Genomic DNA, 16,343 nt, shown 5'->3' on the forward strand with positions numbered 1-16,343 from the left:
TCCAAAACATTTTTTGTGAGTTCTTAAAATAATTTTTGCTTACTACTAGACACAGAGAAAACTTACATTTTTTCAAATTGTTATTTTTTGCTGCAGTTCACCCATCTCCTCCTGCTTTCTGTTGCAGTTGCCCCACTACATGTCAGTTTGTTTTCATTAATTTGTTTTTTTTGTTGTTGTTACTTTTTTTCTTGCATTTTGCATCAGGAATAATGACACCTTCCCTGACAGTCCTGGGCACGGGGCTGGAAAAAGCTAATCACATACACAAAAACCATTCACATAGCGGCCAATATGGATTGTCAATCCACCCAAACAGCTCATTTTTGTCATTCAAGTCCAGTTACCAGTACGTACAGAATTAGTAGGAGGAATACATAGACATAGACGTTACATAGACGTTAAATATTGTGTTCCACAGGGTTCAGCGCTTGAACCTTTAAAGTTTTCACTTTACATGCTCCCATTGAGAACTATCATTACAAAACATACACTTTTTTCACTCAAATGTGGATAATACCTAATTATACCTTTCTTTCAGATTAAATGACATTTCTCCATTGCTGCCTTAATTGTGTCAGTGAGTTAAAGGAGTGGGTGGATGTGAATTATTTGTCTCTGAATATAAAAAAAAAAAAACAAAAAAAAAACAGAAATGTTATTGGAGGTAATGATGCCGACTGCACCCACATTCCGTCACTCTTTAATGCGGTTGTAATCACCAAATTCGATTGAAGGAGGTGTCTCAACATGAAACTGCAATGAATACATTGCCGGTACTCTAAATTAAAACTGAAAGAGCACTGCTCAGAAAACTAACTTAGGGAGAATGTGCAGCAGACTTCTTTTGGGTACAGTAATTGGACCTATGACACATCAAAGTTTTATTATGAGTACTATTTACAAATCAAGCGTAGCCCTGGGTCCTTTAGCAAATGTATCATTAATAGAGTTCTAACCAGAATCTGACTCTGGTAGGTCTTCATTTGCCATATTAGTAGCATTCTGTAACTTTTCTAGGACTTCTTTAGCTGTATATTTACTTTTTCTTGAAGAAGAAGAAGAAGACATTAGTACAAACTGTTTGTGCATTTGCTAAACAATCACTATGTACTCAGACAGAAGTTTGTGAATAAAAGTGTGTAAAGATAAGCTGTCACACACTTAATTTAATTCTTGTTTTTTGCTCAAGGCTGTGACATGTAATATGAATTATAGACAAATACACATCATTGGAATGCTCTGAATCTCGGTTATCCAATTGTAATGAACCTTTCATTGCATGTTGCTCGATGTAGGTGGGATCTTTGATAAAAGTAGATTTGCTGAAATTCAGTGAACTGCTTGCCTTGGAATATACATTTGCATAACGCATATTTTACTAATGAAAGAGGGAATACAACATGGAAACTTGTGATTTATTAGAAAGAGGACACTCTTGTGTATTTAAAATACCATTTTTTTTTTTTAAAAACTTGTGGGTTTATTGCAACGTACACAAACAATTTTGAAATATGGTGGTGGCCAAGAGTAAAAAAAAAAATAACGTGAATTTAAGCTGGTGATTAAACAAAATTTACGGCATAAATTGAAAGGCTAAAGCCAATCTGATCATTCAGGCCAAGAGTTTGGCTACTATTCCAGAGCCTGGAGGCTTTCTAACTAAAGGTTCTGTCACAAAGTTTAGTTTTATTATCTTTGAAATTTTAAGATCAGTGGCACAGGTGGGTAGTTTGACCTTTTCATAGCTCCAGAAATCTGGGTTTGATTATCAAGGCAAAACATTGTCAGTGTGGGTTTACTCTGATTATTCTACCTTTCCTCCTGCTTTCCAAACTATGTGGCTATATACATGACTGAAACCCATAATGAACTGGGTCCCTCCGCAAGACTAGTTTCTGGCTTGAACCCAGCACTACCAAGATAGGCTCCAGCTCCCCACAAGTCTGAATTGGATTAAGGGGGTTTCAGAATGTTATGCTATAATTTTAAAATCTTCTGATTGGCGTGTGTGTACTAAAAGTTGCAAATGAATACTTTCTCTGAGATATGCAGGACAAGAAAATTTACAGTTGTATATGTTAAAAGAGGTTATATTGTTATATTGCCTATTTCTACTTATCAACAGAATGGTCTGAATAGCCTATTATTGCAATTAAAGATTCCACTTCAGATAAACAACAGAGGTGGTAAAGGCTAAAGAAAAGGTGTTTGAGTTGTATGAGAGGTTGGACACTAAAGAAAGAGAAAAGGACCTGTACCAATTGGCTAAACAGAGGAACCAAGCTGGGAAGATGTGCAGTAGGTTAGGGTGATAAAAGATAAAGATGGAAACATACTCACAAGCAAGGAGAGTGTGCTGAGCAGATGGAAAGAGTACTTTGAGAGGCTGATGAATGAAGAGAATGAAAGAGAGATAGAAGTCAGGATGATGTGTAGGTTGTGAATTAGGAAGTGCAATGGATTAGGAAGAAGGAAGTAAGGACAGCTATGAAAAGGATGAAGAATGGAAAGGCTGTTAGTCCAAATGGCATTCCTGTGGGAGAATGAAGGTGTTTAGGAGAGATGGCAGTGGAGTTTTTAACCAGATTGTTTAATGCAATCTTGGAAAATGAGAGCATGTGTTCTAGTACCGATTTTTAAGAATAAGGGGGTGTGCAGAGCTGTAGTAACTACAGAGGGGTAAAATTGATCAGCCATAGCATGAAGTTATGAAAAAGAGTAGTGTAAGCTAGGTTAATAAGAAATGTGATGATCAGCGAGCAGCAGTATGGTTTCATGCTAGAAAAGAGCATCACAGATGTAATGTTTGCTCTGAGGATTTTGATGAAGAAGTATAGAGAAGGACAGAAGGAATTGCATTGTGTCTTTGTGGACGAAGAGAAATCATATGACAAAGTGCCTCGAGAGGAGTTATGGTATTGTATAAGGAAGTTGGAAGTGGCAGAGAAGTATGTAAGAGTGGACATGTACAGGATATGTACAAGGGAAGCATGACAGTAGTGAGGTCTGCGGTAGGAGTAATGGATGCATTCAAGGTAGAGGTGGGATTACATCAGGGATCGGCTCTGAGCCCTTTCTTATTTGCAGTGGTGAAGGACAGGTTGACAAACAAGATTAGACAGGAGTCTATGATGTTTGTGGATGCTTGCAAATGACATTGTGATCTGTAGTGAAAGTAGTGAGTAGGTTGAGGAGACCCTGGAGAGGTGGAGATATGGTTTAGAAGCAAGAGGAATGAAGGTCAATAGGAACAAGACAGAATACATGTGTGTGAATGAGAGGGAGGTCAGTGGAATGGTGAGGATCCAGGAAATGGAGTTGGCAGAGGTGGATGAGTTTAAATACTTGGAATCAACAGTACAGAGTAATGTGGAGTGTGGAAAAGAGGTGAAGAAGAGAGAACAGACAGGGTGGAGCTGGTGGAGAAGAGTGTCAGGAGTGATTTGTGACAGATGGGAACCAGCAAGAGTGAAAGGGAAGTTCTACAAAATGGTAGTGAGACCAACTATGGGTTGGAGATGGTGGCACTGACCAAAAGACAGGAGGCAGAGCTGGAAGTGGCAGAGTTAAAGATGTTAAGATTCACATTGGGTATGAAAGGATGGACAGGATTAGAAATGAGTACATTAGAGGGTCAGCTGAAGTTGGACAGTTTGGAGACAAAGTCAGAGAAGCGAGATTGCATTGGTTTGGATATGTGCAGAGGAGAGATGCTGAGTCGATTGGGAGAAGGATATTAAGGATGTAACTGCCAGGTAAAAGGAAAAGAGGAGTGCCTAAGAGGATGCTTATGGATGTGGTGAGAGAGGACATGCAGGTGGATGGTGTGACAGATCAAGATGCAGAGGACAGGAAGATATGTAAAAAGATGATCCACTGTGACGATTTCTAACAAGAGTAGGTGGAAGAAGAAGAAGAAGACTTTAGATAAACAACAAAAAAGTCATTTTTTAGATCCTGCTTATAAAAAACCCCTTAAGTAAGCTTATTTCTGAAACCTCATAGCATCAAATGTCAAAAAATGACAAGACAAATGTAGGCCAGAGTCAAAAATAAAGATGGAATTGTCAATATGAGACAGATTTTAGGCAGGTTACATTTTGCTATCTGTAAACAGTGATTCTGGGAATTGTTGATTAATTTTTGACTAATAAAGTGCTTTTCAACTGGGGGGCTGCAGGCCACTAGGGGGCCCCAGTAAACTTGCAGGAGGGCAGCAATATAACTGAAAATAATTATAAAATAGCAGTAAAATACATAAATCAGTAAATATTCAGCAATGGTATGGGTGTTGTGCATATGTTTTTAAAGTGGACCTTTTCATCAATATTCAAAACGCTTTACGTATGGTGCGCAATGACTGTCCATGTTCACAAAGACCCATTTTTAAAGTGTGTTTCATATTGTATCACCTCAGTTACGCTACAGTAATAGTCACATACAGTATATGGCCTGTGCAGAGCAGCACTTACTTTGGGCTTGTGTTGGAACTTACCAGCTAAGCAAATAAAAACTGCCTGCAGTAGAATACAAGATCAGCATTACCCAATATAGTAAACAGAAGAGTGAAGTGAGGAGGGGGTCCCATGCAGGTGCCAGGAGCATTGGCTGCGAGCTCAGGTTTAGCTTCATCAGAAAAGAAGCAGAGGAGTAAGTGGCATATCTGAGACCAAGAAAAGCTGAGAAGGGTGGCATGCTTTGTTCAGCTAAAATGCCACCATCGGTCAGTTAAGATGCCTCTCGGTGCCAAAATGGTGAGGGAGACTTTACATAGTTCACAGCATTATTTTGTTTAATGTGTTTTTATTCCACATCATTCTTACTTTTCTCCAACTTTAAACCACACAGCCTAATAAAACATCTTTTGTTGGATGGTTACATTCACTGACTTACATGTCTTCCTCTATTGAAGAAGAAGCCAAGAAGACTGAGACATGCTGATGTTCTCCTTATGGTTTGAATTGGAAGATGAATTGTGGACTGTGTTGAGGTAATTCTGTGTGAGACTTAATTAAAATTCAAATTTTGCTTCTAATAAATGTTATTTGGTTGCCACTAAGGATACATATAGGAGTGTTTAAAGCTTTTTTCCTTTCAGAAGTTTTTATTTGCTTTTTTTTGGCCTGTACAGGAGGAAAAGTAGCTGAGTGTATTTGGAAAGTTACTTTTTACATATACTTGTTATTTGTATTCTAAACTAGTTTCAGTGAGGCAAGGTACGGCAGAAAGTAATAAGTGGTTTAAAGTTAGGAAAACGGACAGGGAAAAAGTAAAGTTTAATATCTTCAAAAAAGAAAACACACAGCAGACATTCAAGGGAAGAGTATTATAGGAGCTTAAGAGGGCACAAGGTGTTAAATAACTGGAGTAGTTGTTTATTCTATTAATTTATTATTTTTTAATAATTTAAATTAAATCCTTTTTTTTAATTGATTTTATTGAAATAAGCTTTAAAAGCTTACTCTAAAAATTGATTAGATCCTGCCAGGTTTGGAAAACTTTCTGCACAGATCCTCTAAGTGAGAATTTTATTTTTTCCAATTTCAAATAATATATAACATCAGTTACCCACTGACTTAAAAGGGGAGAGTTAGGATTCTTCAGTTTGAGCAAGATAAGTCTCCGTGCCAATAGTGTAGTAAAGGCAATCACAGTTTGTTTGTCCTTCTCCACTTTAAGCCCTTCTGGAAGTACACCAAACAGCTGTTAGTGGATTAGGAAGGATTGTGACACCAAGGCTGTCTGAAAGGCATTTAAAAATCTTGGTCCAAAATGATGTTAATTTGGTGCTGGCCCAAAACATGTGACCCAATGAAGCTGGAACTTGATTGCAGCGTTCGCAGGTTGGATCTTGCTCTTGAAACATTTTGGACAATTTTAAGCAAGACAGATGTGCTCGATTTATCATTTTGAGTTGAATAATTGTATGCTTTGCACATATGGAGCTCAAGTGAATTCTCTGCATTGTTACCTTTCACTCCTTTACTGATATGTTGAGGGAGAGATCCTTTTCCCATTGTCCTCTTGGATCTTTGAAAGTGAGGGACTGTAAAATGGTTTTATATATTGCAGAGATGCTGTCTAAGTCCTTGAAACTGATGAATATTTTTTCCAGCATAGAGGGAGGTGGGAGATGAGGAAAATTGGGCAGATTCTGTTTAACAAAGTTTCTAATTTGAAGATAATGAAAGAAACGTGTTGCTGGAAAGTTAAATTTAGAATGCAATTGTTCGTAGAATGCAAAGACGTTGTCTATGTACAGATCTCTAAGTGATTTAATCCCAAATGTTTTCCAGACATTAAAAACTGCATATGTTTGCAAGGGTTGAAAAAGGGTGGTTATTGTGCAGAGGTGCCATCAATAAAAGATTCTCTATCTTAAAATGCTTCCTACATTGGTTCCATATTCTGAGTGAGTGAAGCACTATTGGGTCATTATAGTATATTGGCTATAATTTGCATTTATTGGGGCTCAAAGCAAGGAATATAAAGATGATCTCCAGGATTCTATTTCTATTGCAGACCAAGCCTGCATATGTTCATCTATTTGTCTCAATGTCCAGGTTTTGAATGTTTGCTGCCCAGTAGTAAAATTGAAAGTTAGGTAGAGCCATGCCACCTTCTGCCTTTGTAGCATCGCTCTTTGGATACGTGGATGTTTTGAATTCCAAATAAATGTGGTTATGGTTGAATCTAATTTCTTAAAGAACGATTTATTGATGTATATTGGAATATTTTGAAATAAAAAGAGAAGCTTAGGGAGGATATTCATCTTAACAATGTTAATTCTTCCAGCTAAAGTGAGATGAAGGGTTGACCATCTATTCAAGTCTTGCTTGATTTTTTCCATACAGACAGCGAAATTTTGTTGATAAAGAGCTTTATGTTTACTTGTGATGTTTACCCCTAGATATTTGAACTGATCTGCGATGATAAAAGGGAAGGTGTCTAATCTAATATTGTGAGCTTGAGAATTCACTGGAAAGATTACACTTTTAGTCAAATTAATTCTGAGATCAGAAATCTTTTGAAATTCTGTTAGTGCTGTTAGGACTGCAGGCACAGTATTTTGTGGGTCTGGTATATACAGTACCATATCATCTGCATATAGAGAAATTTTCTGCTCAGGTCTTTCTCTGATAATCCCCTTTATCTCATAAGCATTTCAAAAGTGAACTGCCAGTGGCTCAATGGCGATTGCAAAAAGTAGTGGTGACAAGGGGCATCATTGACTGGTACCGTGTTCTAGTTTAAAGTAGTCTGAATTAATGTTGTTAATACAAACTGAAGCTTCTGGATTGGTATACAGTAGTTTGATCCATGCACAAATGTTCAGGCCAAACCCAAATTTCTCCAATGTAGTGAAAAGTTAGTTCCATTCAATCATATCAAATGTTTTTTCTGCATCCAAGGATAATAAAATCTCTGGGATGTTTGACTTTGCGGGTGAGTATATTACATTAAACAGGAGTCAAAGATTGGACGCTAAATGTCGGCGCAGGATTTAATCGTAGGCAAGAATGAGTAGCAATGATGCACTGGTGAATAGAAGGAATATGTTCTTGAATTTGGGTTTAGAAATCTCCAGGGGTCTGATAAGTTGTTGTCAGTTACAAACTGTGTAATTGTCTTTGCAATGTTAGATGTCATCGCCCCTGTTGCAGGAGACCTATCTAGGTCTGGATTTAAATTCCGCAGCCATTATAATTTTATGAGTGTTCACATTGGGAATGGATGCAAATACATTTTGGATGAATTCCCTATTGTCCACATTGGGTGCATAAACATTTATCAAAATCACTTTACAATTAAATAAATTACCCATAACAATGATGTATCTCCCTTCAGGATCAGATACAACATCCGATACTACAAATGAGACTGTTCTATGTATGAGAATTCCCACACCCCTAGTTTTTTTTTTGTAAAGCTGGAATGGAACCTTTGGCCAGTCCAGTCTTTTTGCAGCCGGCACTGATCCTTGTTTAATAATACTATTTTAGCGTTTAGACTTGTTAGGTGAGAGAATACTTTCTTTTTAATTCGTGATTCAGGCCTTTAACATTCCAGCTCACAAAATTAATTGTCCCGTCTTGGAGACATTGATTCTGAATTTTTGATGTCATTTTGTAGTCTTAACCAAAATTGAGACAGCTTTGACCTTAATTTCAAATTTTCCCAGGGGTTATTGCCATGTAGTCTGATTGTTACAGCTGCTCTTCTGTCTGGAGATGACACTGTTTAGTGGATGCAGTGGATTCTCCATAATTGATAGGAGCCTGCTGAGCGCCCTTCGCTCTGCCACAGATGTTAAACTGTCCAGCTCCATGCCAACAATAGAGCCTGCCTTCCTCACCAGTTTGTCCAGGCGTGAGGCGTCTTTCCTCTTAATGCTGCCTCCCCAGCACACCACCGCATAGAAGAGGGCGCTCGCCACAACTGTCTGATAGAACATCTGCAGCATCTTATTGCAGATTTTGAAGGACGCCAGCCTTCTAAGGAAGTATAGCCGGCTCTGTCCTTTCTTGCACAGAGCATCAGTATTGGCAGTCCAGTCTAATTTATCATCCAGCTGCACTCCCAGATATTTATAGGTTTGCACCATCTGCACACAGTCACCATTGATGATCACGGAGTCTATGAGGGGTCTGGGCCTCCTAAAATCCACCACCAGCTCCTTGGTTTTGCTGGTGTTCAGTTGTAGGTGGTTTGAGTCGCACCATTTAACAAAGTCATTGATTAGGTCCCTATACTCCTCCTCCAGCCCATTCCTGATGCAGCCCACGATAGCAGTGTCATCAGCGAACTTTTGCACATGGCAGGACTCCGAGTTGTATTGGAAGTCCGATGTATATAGGCTGAACAGGACCGGAGAAAGTACAGTCCCTTGTGGCACTCCTGTGTTGCTGACCACAATGTCAGACGTGCAGTTCCCAAGACACACATACTGAGGTCTGTCTTTAAGATAGTCCACGATCCATGCCACTAGGTATGAATCTAATCCCATCTCTGTCAGCTTGTCCCTAAGGAGCAGAGGTTGGATTGTGTTGAAGGCGCTAGAGAAGTCTAGAAACATAATTCTTACAGCACCACTGCCTCTGTCCAAGTGAGAGAGGGATCGGTGTAGCATATAGACAAGAAGTCATTCCTAATTGGCCACATTTAAAGGGAGTATGGGTACTAACCAGGAAGGAAGAGAGGAAACTAAATGTGTTGGACAACTAGTGAAAGCTGGTGAGGGGATGAAAGAAAGCCAGAAGGTAAAGGATTATAGTTTCATTTTCAAAAAGAGGATTATGTACCAAAGTGGCCTTTGAAGATGGGAGTAGGAGCATGCTTATGAAGACAATCTGGTTGTAGCTGCGTTTTCCCAAAGTTTCCAAAATTCTGCAGCTCTAACTCAAAAAATGGGATTCAACAAAGGCCAGACGCGCAGAAATGATTCCACAGACAAAATATCTTCATTTTTTGAAAGTTTAGTTAAATTTTTAAGTAAAACAGTTCACACAAAAAAGAAAATTAAAATAGCAAAAAAAAAGGAAAAAATTTATAATAAAAAATTCAGTTCAAAGCTTAATCTTGTTACATCTTAAATCGTTACTAATCACTTATAATTTCTGAACCATTTCAAAACGGTCAGAAAACTGTATGCTTATCCCATTTCTAACTTAAAAATGGATCTTTCAAGTCCCTGTTTACTGGGACCTACTTTAAACACAACTAAAGCTTATTAACACACTATTTCTCAGTTATAGCAAGAAGATTCTATCTCTTACAAACTTATAGGGGGAAAAGACTATACCATTGTCTATGACTATGGAAGAAATTATATTCTATTCAAATAAAGTGAACATAAATATGAGTTTAACTTAAAACTTTAACTTTCTATGATTGGCTCTTACATTTCCAGCCCCTAATTGGCTATGCAGGAGCAGAGGCAATTACTATACTTTACTTCAATATGAGCCAGTTACTTTTATATTAACTATTCTTTTCAAATCATTAGCAATAACACTGCAAACAAACATTTAAAAAATTTTTGACATTCTTGAAGTATTGGCAAATACTCTTTAGTCCATCTTTTCCAAAACAAATCAGCCATGTATTGAATTTATTTCCAGCATCTTCTTGGGTATGGTTCATTTTCTGAAACGAATTTGGGTGGTATTTCAGGTTTTGTCTTCAGTAACAACAAGTGATTGGGTGTGAGTGGTTCCAAATCATTTGGGTCATCTGATGTCTTTGTAAGGGGTCTGTTATTGAGTATTGATTCCACTTTACACATCATTGTAGGAAGGTTTTCATCATCGAGTGTTTGTTGATTTAGTGTTGAATTTAAGATCTTTCTTATGCTTCTGATTTGTCTTTCCCACACTCCACCTTGATGAGAAGCTGATAGTGGATTGAAAATCCATTTGATTTGTTCTTGCATCATAGCGTAGCTAATTTTTTTAATAGTTTCTCGTAGCTCTCTTTCTGCTCCAACAAAATTTGTTCCATTGTCTGAGCGCATGATTTTAACTTGTCCTCTTCTATCTGTAAATTGGAGTATGGCTTGGATACAAGAATCTGTGTCTAAGCTATGTGCGATCTCTATGTGCGCAGCTCTGGTTGTTAAACATGTGAAGATTACTCCGTACCTCTTGACTAGGCTTCTTCCTCTTTTGACTAGGAAGGGGCCAAAATAATCCACTCCAACATTTGTAAACGGTGGTTGGTTTGGTGCTAGACGATCTTCTGGCAAATCTGCCATTTTTTGCTCACCTACTTTCGCATTGTATCTTCTGCACGTTGTGCACTTTGAAATTATTTTTCTTATAGATGAATTTGCTTGAGGTATCCAGTATTTTTGGCGTAGCTGTGCGAGCACATAGTTGCGCCCACAATGTCCAATTCGTTTATGAATGTGTTGCAATATGAGAGAAGCAACACGTGAATGCTTGTGTAGAATTGCAGGATGTTTAGCTTCTTCGGGCATCGCAGCTTTGCCGAGTCTTCCTCCAACTCTTAGTATTCCATCTTGAATGATCGGGTCAAGTTTATACATTTGACTGTTTTTTTTAGCACAAGTCTTTTTCTTTAAAACTTTAATTCTACTGGAAATTCTTGCTGTTGACTCAGGCGGATAAGCTCTGTTTCAGCTTTAACTAAGTCGTCTAGAGAAATTGGACTTGTTTTTAGAGTCAGTTTATACCTTTTCATGTGCTTTGCGATGAGTGATTTTTGTTCTTCTGGATTCCCTTTAGTTTGACTGACTTCTAGTTGGAATGTTTTTCTTTCATTTCTTAAGCTCAGCATTAAGTCTTTAAACTTGAGGAACCAAGCCACTGCTTTCTTCAGGCGATGCCAATCTGAAAAATAGGTGATTAGTTTGTTAATGGGTTCAGTTGCTTCCTCTATTTTTGTCATGTTAACTGTACAAGATTTAACTTCTGGATCATCTTCAAGGAGTGAATCGTTCGGTTGATCTGGTCTTTTTGGCCACTCCCTTTCAGGCTTTAATAAGAAAGTTGGACCTTGTGACCATGTAGTGCTTTTGAGAAAGTTTTCTATGCTTAGCCCTCTGGATGCTTGATCAGCCGGGTTAAGGGCAGATGTGACATACCTCCACTGTGAAGGCTGTGAATGATCTCTGATCACAGAGATTCTGTTGGCAACAAAGGTCTTGAACCGAGTGCTTTCATTTGAAATGTATTTTAGCACCATGGTGCTGTCAGTCCAAAATGTAGATTCTTCTAAGGGCATTTGAAGCTCTCCTTTAAACATTTTGTCCATTTTAACTGCCACAACGGCTGCTGTCAGCTCCAATCTTGGAATCGTGATCTGTTTCAACGGTGCAACTCTTAACTTGCCCATCAGGAATGAACAATGCTTTTTGCCCTCTTTGTTGGTTAAAACAAGGTAAGTGACAGTGCCATATCCATCTTCACTAGCATCTGCAAAATGGTGCATTTGTGCTGTCTTTATGGTTCCAAACCCTGTAGGTTTGAAGCATCTGTTCACTTAATATCCTGTAAGTAACTGCAAATCGTCCATCCATTTTTTCCATTTCTGAATGTGTTTGACCTCTACTTCTTCATCCCACCCAAATTTCTCTTTGCATAAGTTTCTTAGAATAAGTTTTGCTGGCAGTAGGGCAGGTGCCAAAAAACCAAGTGGATCATAAACTGAGCTAACAACAGACAGAATACCATGCCTTGTAGCGGGCTTGTTTTGTAACTTAATCTGAAATTTGAAACTGTCTGTTTCTGTGCACCACTGGACACCCAGTGCACGCTCTGTAGGAAGGTGACTGTGGGTCAAGTCTAAGTCCTTTTGTTCATGACCTCTGTCTTCTTCAGGAATAGACAATAAAACGTCTCTGTTGTTACTCTCCCACTTAGTCAACTGAAATCCTCCTTTTAGGCATAGAGCTTGGAGGTCCTTTGCCAGCTTTATAGCTTGTTCTTCTGTTGTTACTGACCTTAAACAGTCATCCATGTAGAAGTTATTGAGAACGGTGTTAACAGCTTCCTCAGGAAATGTATCTCTGGCATCTTCGGCTGTTCTACGCAAAGCGTAAGAAGCACAACTGGGTGAAGAAGTAGCACCAAAAAGATGTACTGTCATTTTGAATTCTTCAAGGTCTTTACTTAGATTACCTTCAGGCCACCATAAAAAACGTAAAAGATCAGTGTCTTTATCTGGTACTTTAACTTGGTAGAGCATTGACTTAATGTCTGCCATTAATGCTACTGGCTCCTTTCTGAATCTTGTAAGGACGCCAATGAGTGTGTTAGTTAGGTCGGGGCCTTTTAATAATTGCTCATTAAGTGAGATTCCCTGGTAGGTGGCAGTGCAGTCAAAGACCACTCGAATTTTACTTTTCTTTGGATGATGCACACCGTGATGTGGGATGTACCACACTCTACCTTCATTGCAATTTAGGTTTTCTTTGGGTACCTTGACAGCGTAACCCTTGTCTATAATGTCTTTCATGAAGGCGTTATAGTCTCCGTGGAAACCTGAATTTTTGCTCAGCTTTCTTTTGAGTCCAATAGCACGCTGTTCAGCAATACAGCGATTGTTTGGCATTATTATTTTCAGTGTTTCATCCTTCAAAGGCAAATTTAAACAAGAATGGCCACCTACTAGTCTCGCAGATTCTGAGGCTATGTGCATGAACTTGATGTCTTCCTGTGACATTTCCTCCTTTTCTTCACATCTGCGCTCTGGAAAATCTGTGTTATACTGCTGCAGCAACATATCCTCAATCTCTGTTGTTGACACACGATTGATTGAATGTTTGGTCATCTTACCACTTTGTTTTGTGAGGTCATCTATCTCTTTGTATGGTCCACCAACCACCCATCCAAGTGCAGTCTTCGTAGCATGGGGTCCTCCTCCTTGGCTAGGTATGATTTGTGACTTCTCGAAGATTTCTGGGTAGTTGATTCCCATTAAAAGATCAACTTCAGAATCAATATGAGTTAGACGTACCTCTTTAAGATATTCCCAGTTATCGATATCTTCTTGTAGTGCAATATTTTCTCTGTCCACTGGAATGGAGACCTGCGTAAAGACCGTTGGCAAATCAATATATTTATCATCATTTATACCACAGACTTGTAAATCTGATAAGACAGAACTTTGTGTTAGCACTTTTGAATCATCATCATAGTTATTCATAGTTTTGAGGAATACTTGTGTTCTTCTCCCTTGAAGGTTTAATTGTTTCTGGAGCCTTTCAGTGCATATTGTTACTGTACTGCCAAGGTCTATAAAGGCGTATATTTCTACATACCTTTCACTTTTCTTAGATTTTACCTTAACAGGAACTACTTGCAATGCGTACTCTTCTCCGGCCCCAGTAAAGGCACAAGATTCAGTCTCGGTTTCCCTTTCAGTAGATGTCGCCACACTAGCTGTAGTTTTAGATGTTGCTCCGGAATCTTTTTTGATATGCAGGATGTCTGGGTGCTGAAAAGAATATGTCTGACATTTCATTCTTTCTTTACAGTTCTTACCAAGGTGCCCCTGTTTGAGACAGCGAAAACATAAACCTTTAGATTTCAAAAAGTCAATTCTTTCTTTGTGCGGCAATTCTTTGATTTTACTACATTCAGCAAGGATATGCTGCCCATTGCAGAATACACAAGGATTTTTAAATGCACATGTATCATTAACAGTCTTTTCAACCAAGGTTTCTCTTGCCTCCTTTTCATTGACATCGGAAATACTTGTGGTAAAAATACTTCCCGATCTCTGTCCGTATTTCTGAGAAGACTTACTTTTGTCAGTCTTTTCTTTTTTCTCCGTGCTACCTTGTGAAACATCTCCATAAAAGGGGTCCATCATCATCCTTACTTGACGATGTAGAAAGGTGATCAGGTGATCAATACCTGCCCTTCTTGCTTCCTTTTCTTTAAATTTAAAGGCCCAGCTTCGCCACTTGTCTCGTAAAGTATATGGGAGCTTAGAGATTATTATACGAATATTTGGATTGTCATTGAATGCGTCGTGACTCCCTGCGCTTGTCACTGCGTCTACACAGCTATCAAGAAAGATTGCATATTCTCTCAGAGCTTCACTATCATTTTGTTTTATTTGAGGCCACTTCAATGCCCTTTCCATGTATGCATCAGCTATGAATACTTCATCACCAAAATAAGTTTCAAGTTGCTTTCTGGCCTTTTGATAACCTCGAATTGGTGGCAGTCACACACAGCCTTTAACTAAGTCCTGAGCAGGACCTCTTGTGAATTGGATCAAATAATCTAATTTATCTTGAGGGTTCTGTAACACATCCCCAACAGCATTATCAAAGGCCCTAATAAAGTCTGCATAACCCAATGGGTCACCTGAATATAAAGGGATCTGCCTGTGTGGTACTTCACCATGCAGCGCTGGAGGTGGTGGAGTAGTAACTATGTTTTGTTGGGTTAACGATTTAGCCATTTCAATAATTGCATTCTGATATTCGGCTTGATTTTTTTGACTTTCAGATTGATTCTTCTGATATTCGATTTGATTCTGCGCTAGCACGTCAACAAGATCTTGTTTGTAAGTCTGCGAATGGGCCCCTGAGATAATTACTGGTTGTTCCTGCCTTTCCTCTTTAGCTTTATGGTTTTGTAGCATTTGTATTATACTATCTAGTTCGGTGCATTCAAGTGTGACTGTCGAAGAGAGTGATGATGCTGTTTTGCTTTTCTGGGCTAAAGAGTCCAAAACGTGCTTTAACTGCGGAGAAGCCTTTCGCACCTTTGACTTTGAGCGATCCCGTTCTTGCAATTGCATCTCTTCGAATTTGTTAACTAGCTGTTCGTCGGATGTGTGTGTTAACAGTCTATGTGCATCTTTCAGCCATAGCTTTGTAACATTAATAAATTCGTTCCAATTCTTAGAGCTTTCGGCGAATGTCGTTTTCTGTTTTTTAATTGCTCCTTCTATACTCAGTGTTGATATTAGCCTTTGATGCAACTCCTCTATCTCACTGTGCGTCTCACAAAAATTTTCAAGTCTTTCTGCTACTTCTGAATGATTATCTGGAGTATCTTTAAGACTTTCTATTTCAACTATAAGCACAGAAAGATTCTCAATACTCTCCGTCTCTCGTTTAAGCTGACAAGTTTTGAAGTAGTGTATTCTGTCTGAAACTGCATGGAAACATCACATCATGTGGTTATTTAGCACTTTGGGATTGCTAAAATATAAAGTGCAATATAAATAAAATTTATTATTATTATTATTATTGATGTGTCTTGAGGTTCTGTCGTCACTTTTGGTCGGCAGAAATGGATTTTAAAAGTGTTTAATCTAATGGAGATCCAGCCTCATTAGCATATTGTTTGGCTTGCTACAGGAGACTGACAGACACACATACACACATATATATATACACAGTTGCAGAGTGTAAGTGCGCAGCCATTGTTGGGTAATATATATACAGTTAGGTCCATAAATATTTGGACAGAGAAAACTTTTTTCTAATTTTGGTTCTGTACATCACCACAATGAATTTTAAATGAAACAACTCAGATACAGTTGAAGTGCAGACTTTCAGGTTTAATTCAGTGGGGTGAACAAAACGATTGCATAAAAATGTGAGGCAACTAAAGCATTTTTTAACTGTATATGTGTACTGTATTGTAATTCAGACAGAATAGGCAAGTATAATTACTTTATACTTCATTCTTTCCACTTAAAGACACTGTAAGGTCAAAAATGAAATCAAGAAGTGAACATATCTAACTACATCAGTGCTAGAAAATGCAGATGGTGAGAATGAAAAGCAAGATTGACCTTCCTGCATGGGGATTTTTTAAGATTTTGAAAGATTTAAATACAAGGAAATCATG

At 38.4% G+C, this 16,343-nt stretch overlaps 1 protein-coding gene across 2 annotated transcripts in view; it reads right to left on the bottom strand.

The window, feature by feature from the left end:
• LOC127528851 (uncharacterized) overlaps positions 1–12,314 on the bottom strand; it is a 676,472-nt gene extending 664,158 nt beyond the window's left edge. The window contains exon 1 of one of the 2 annotated variants that reach the window (XM_051930150.1): positions 9,978–12,314. In XM_051930150.1, the coding sequence (XP_051786110.1) occupies positions 11,083–11,955 (873 nt within the window). In that variant the 5' untranslated portion in view covers positions 11,956–12,314 and the 3' untranslated portion in view covers positions 9,978–11,082. The remainder of the gene's footprint in view (positions 1–9,977) is intronic. The other variant, XM_051930149.1, reaches the window with a different exon arrangement.
• Positions 12,315–16,343: the final 4,029 nt, after the last annotated feature.

Source organism: Erpetoichthys calabaricus, chromosome 7, assembly GCF_900747795.2.
Source record: "Erpetoichthys calabaricus chromosome 7, fErpCal1.3, whole genome shotgun sequence".
In the NCBI taxonomy this organism is placed as follows: Eukaryota; Metazoa; Chordata; class Cladistia; order Polypteriformes; family Polypteridae; genus Erpetoichthys; species Erpetoichthys calabaricus.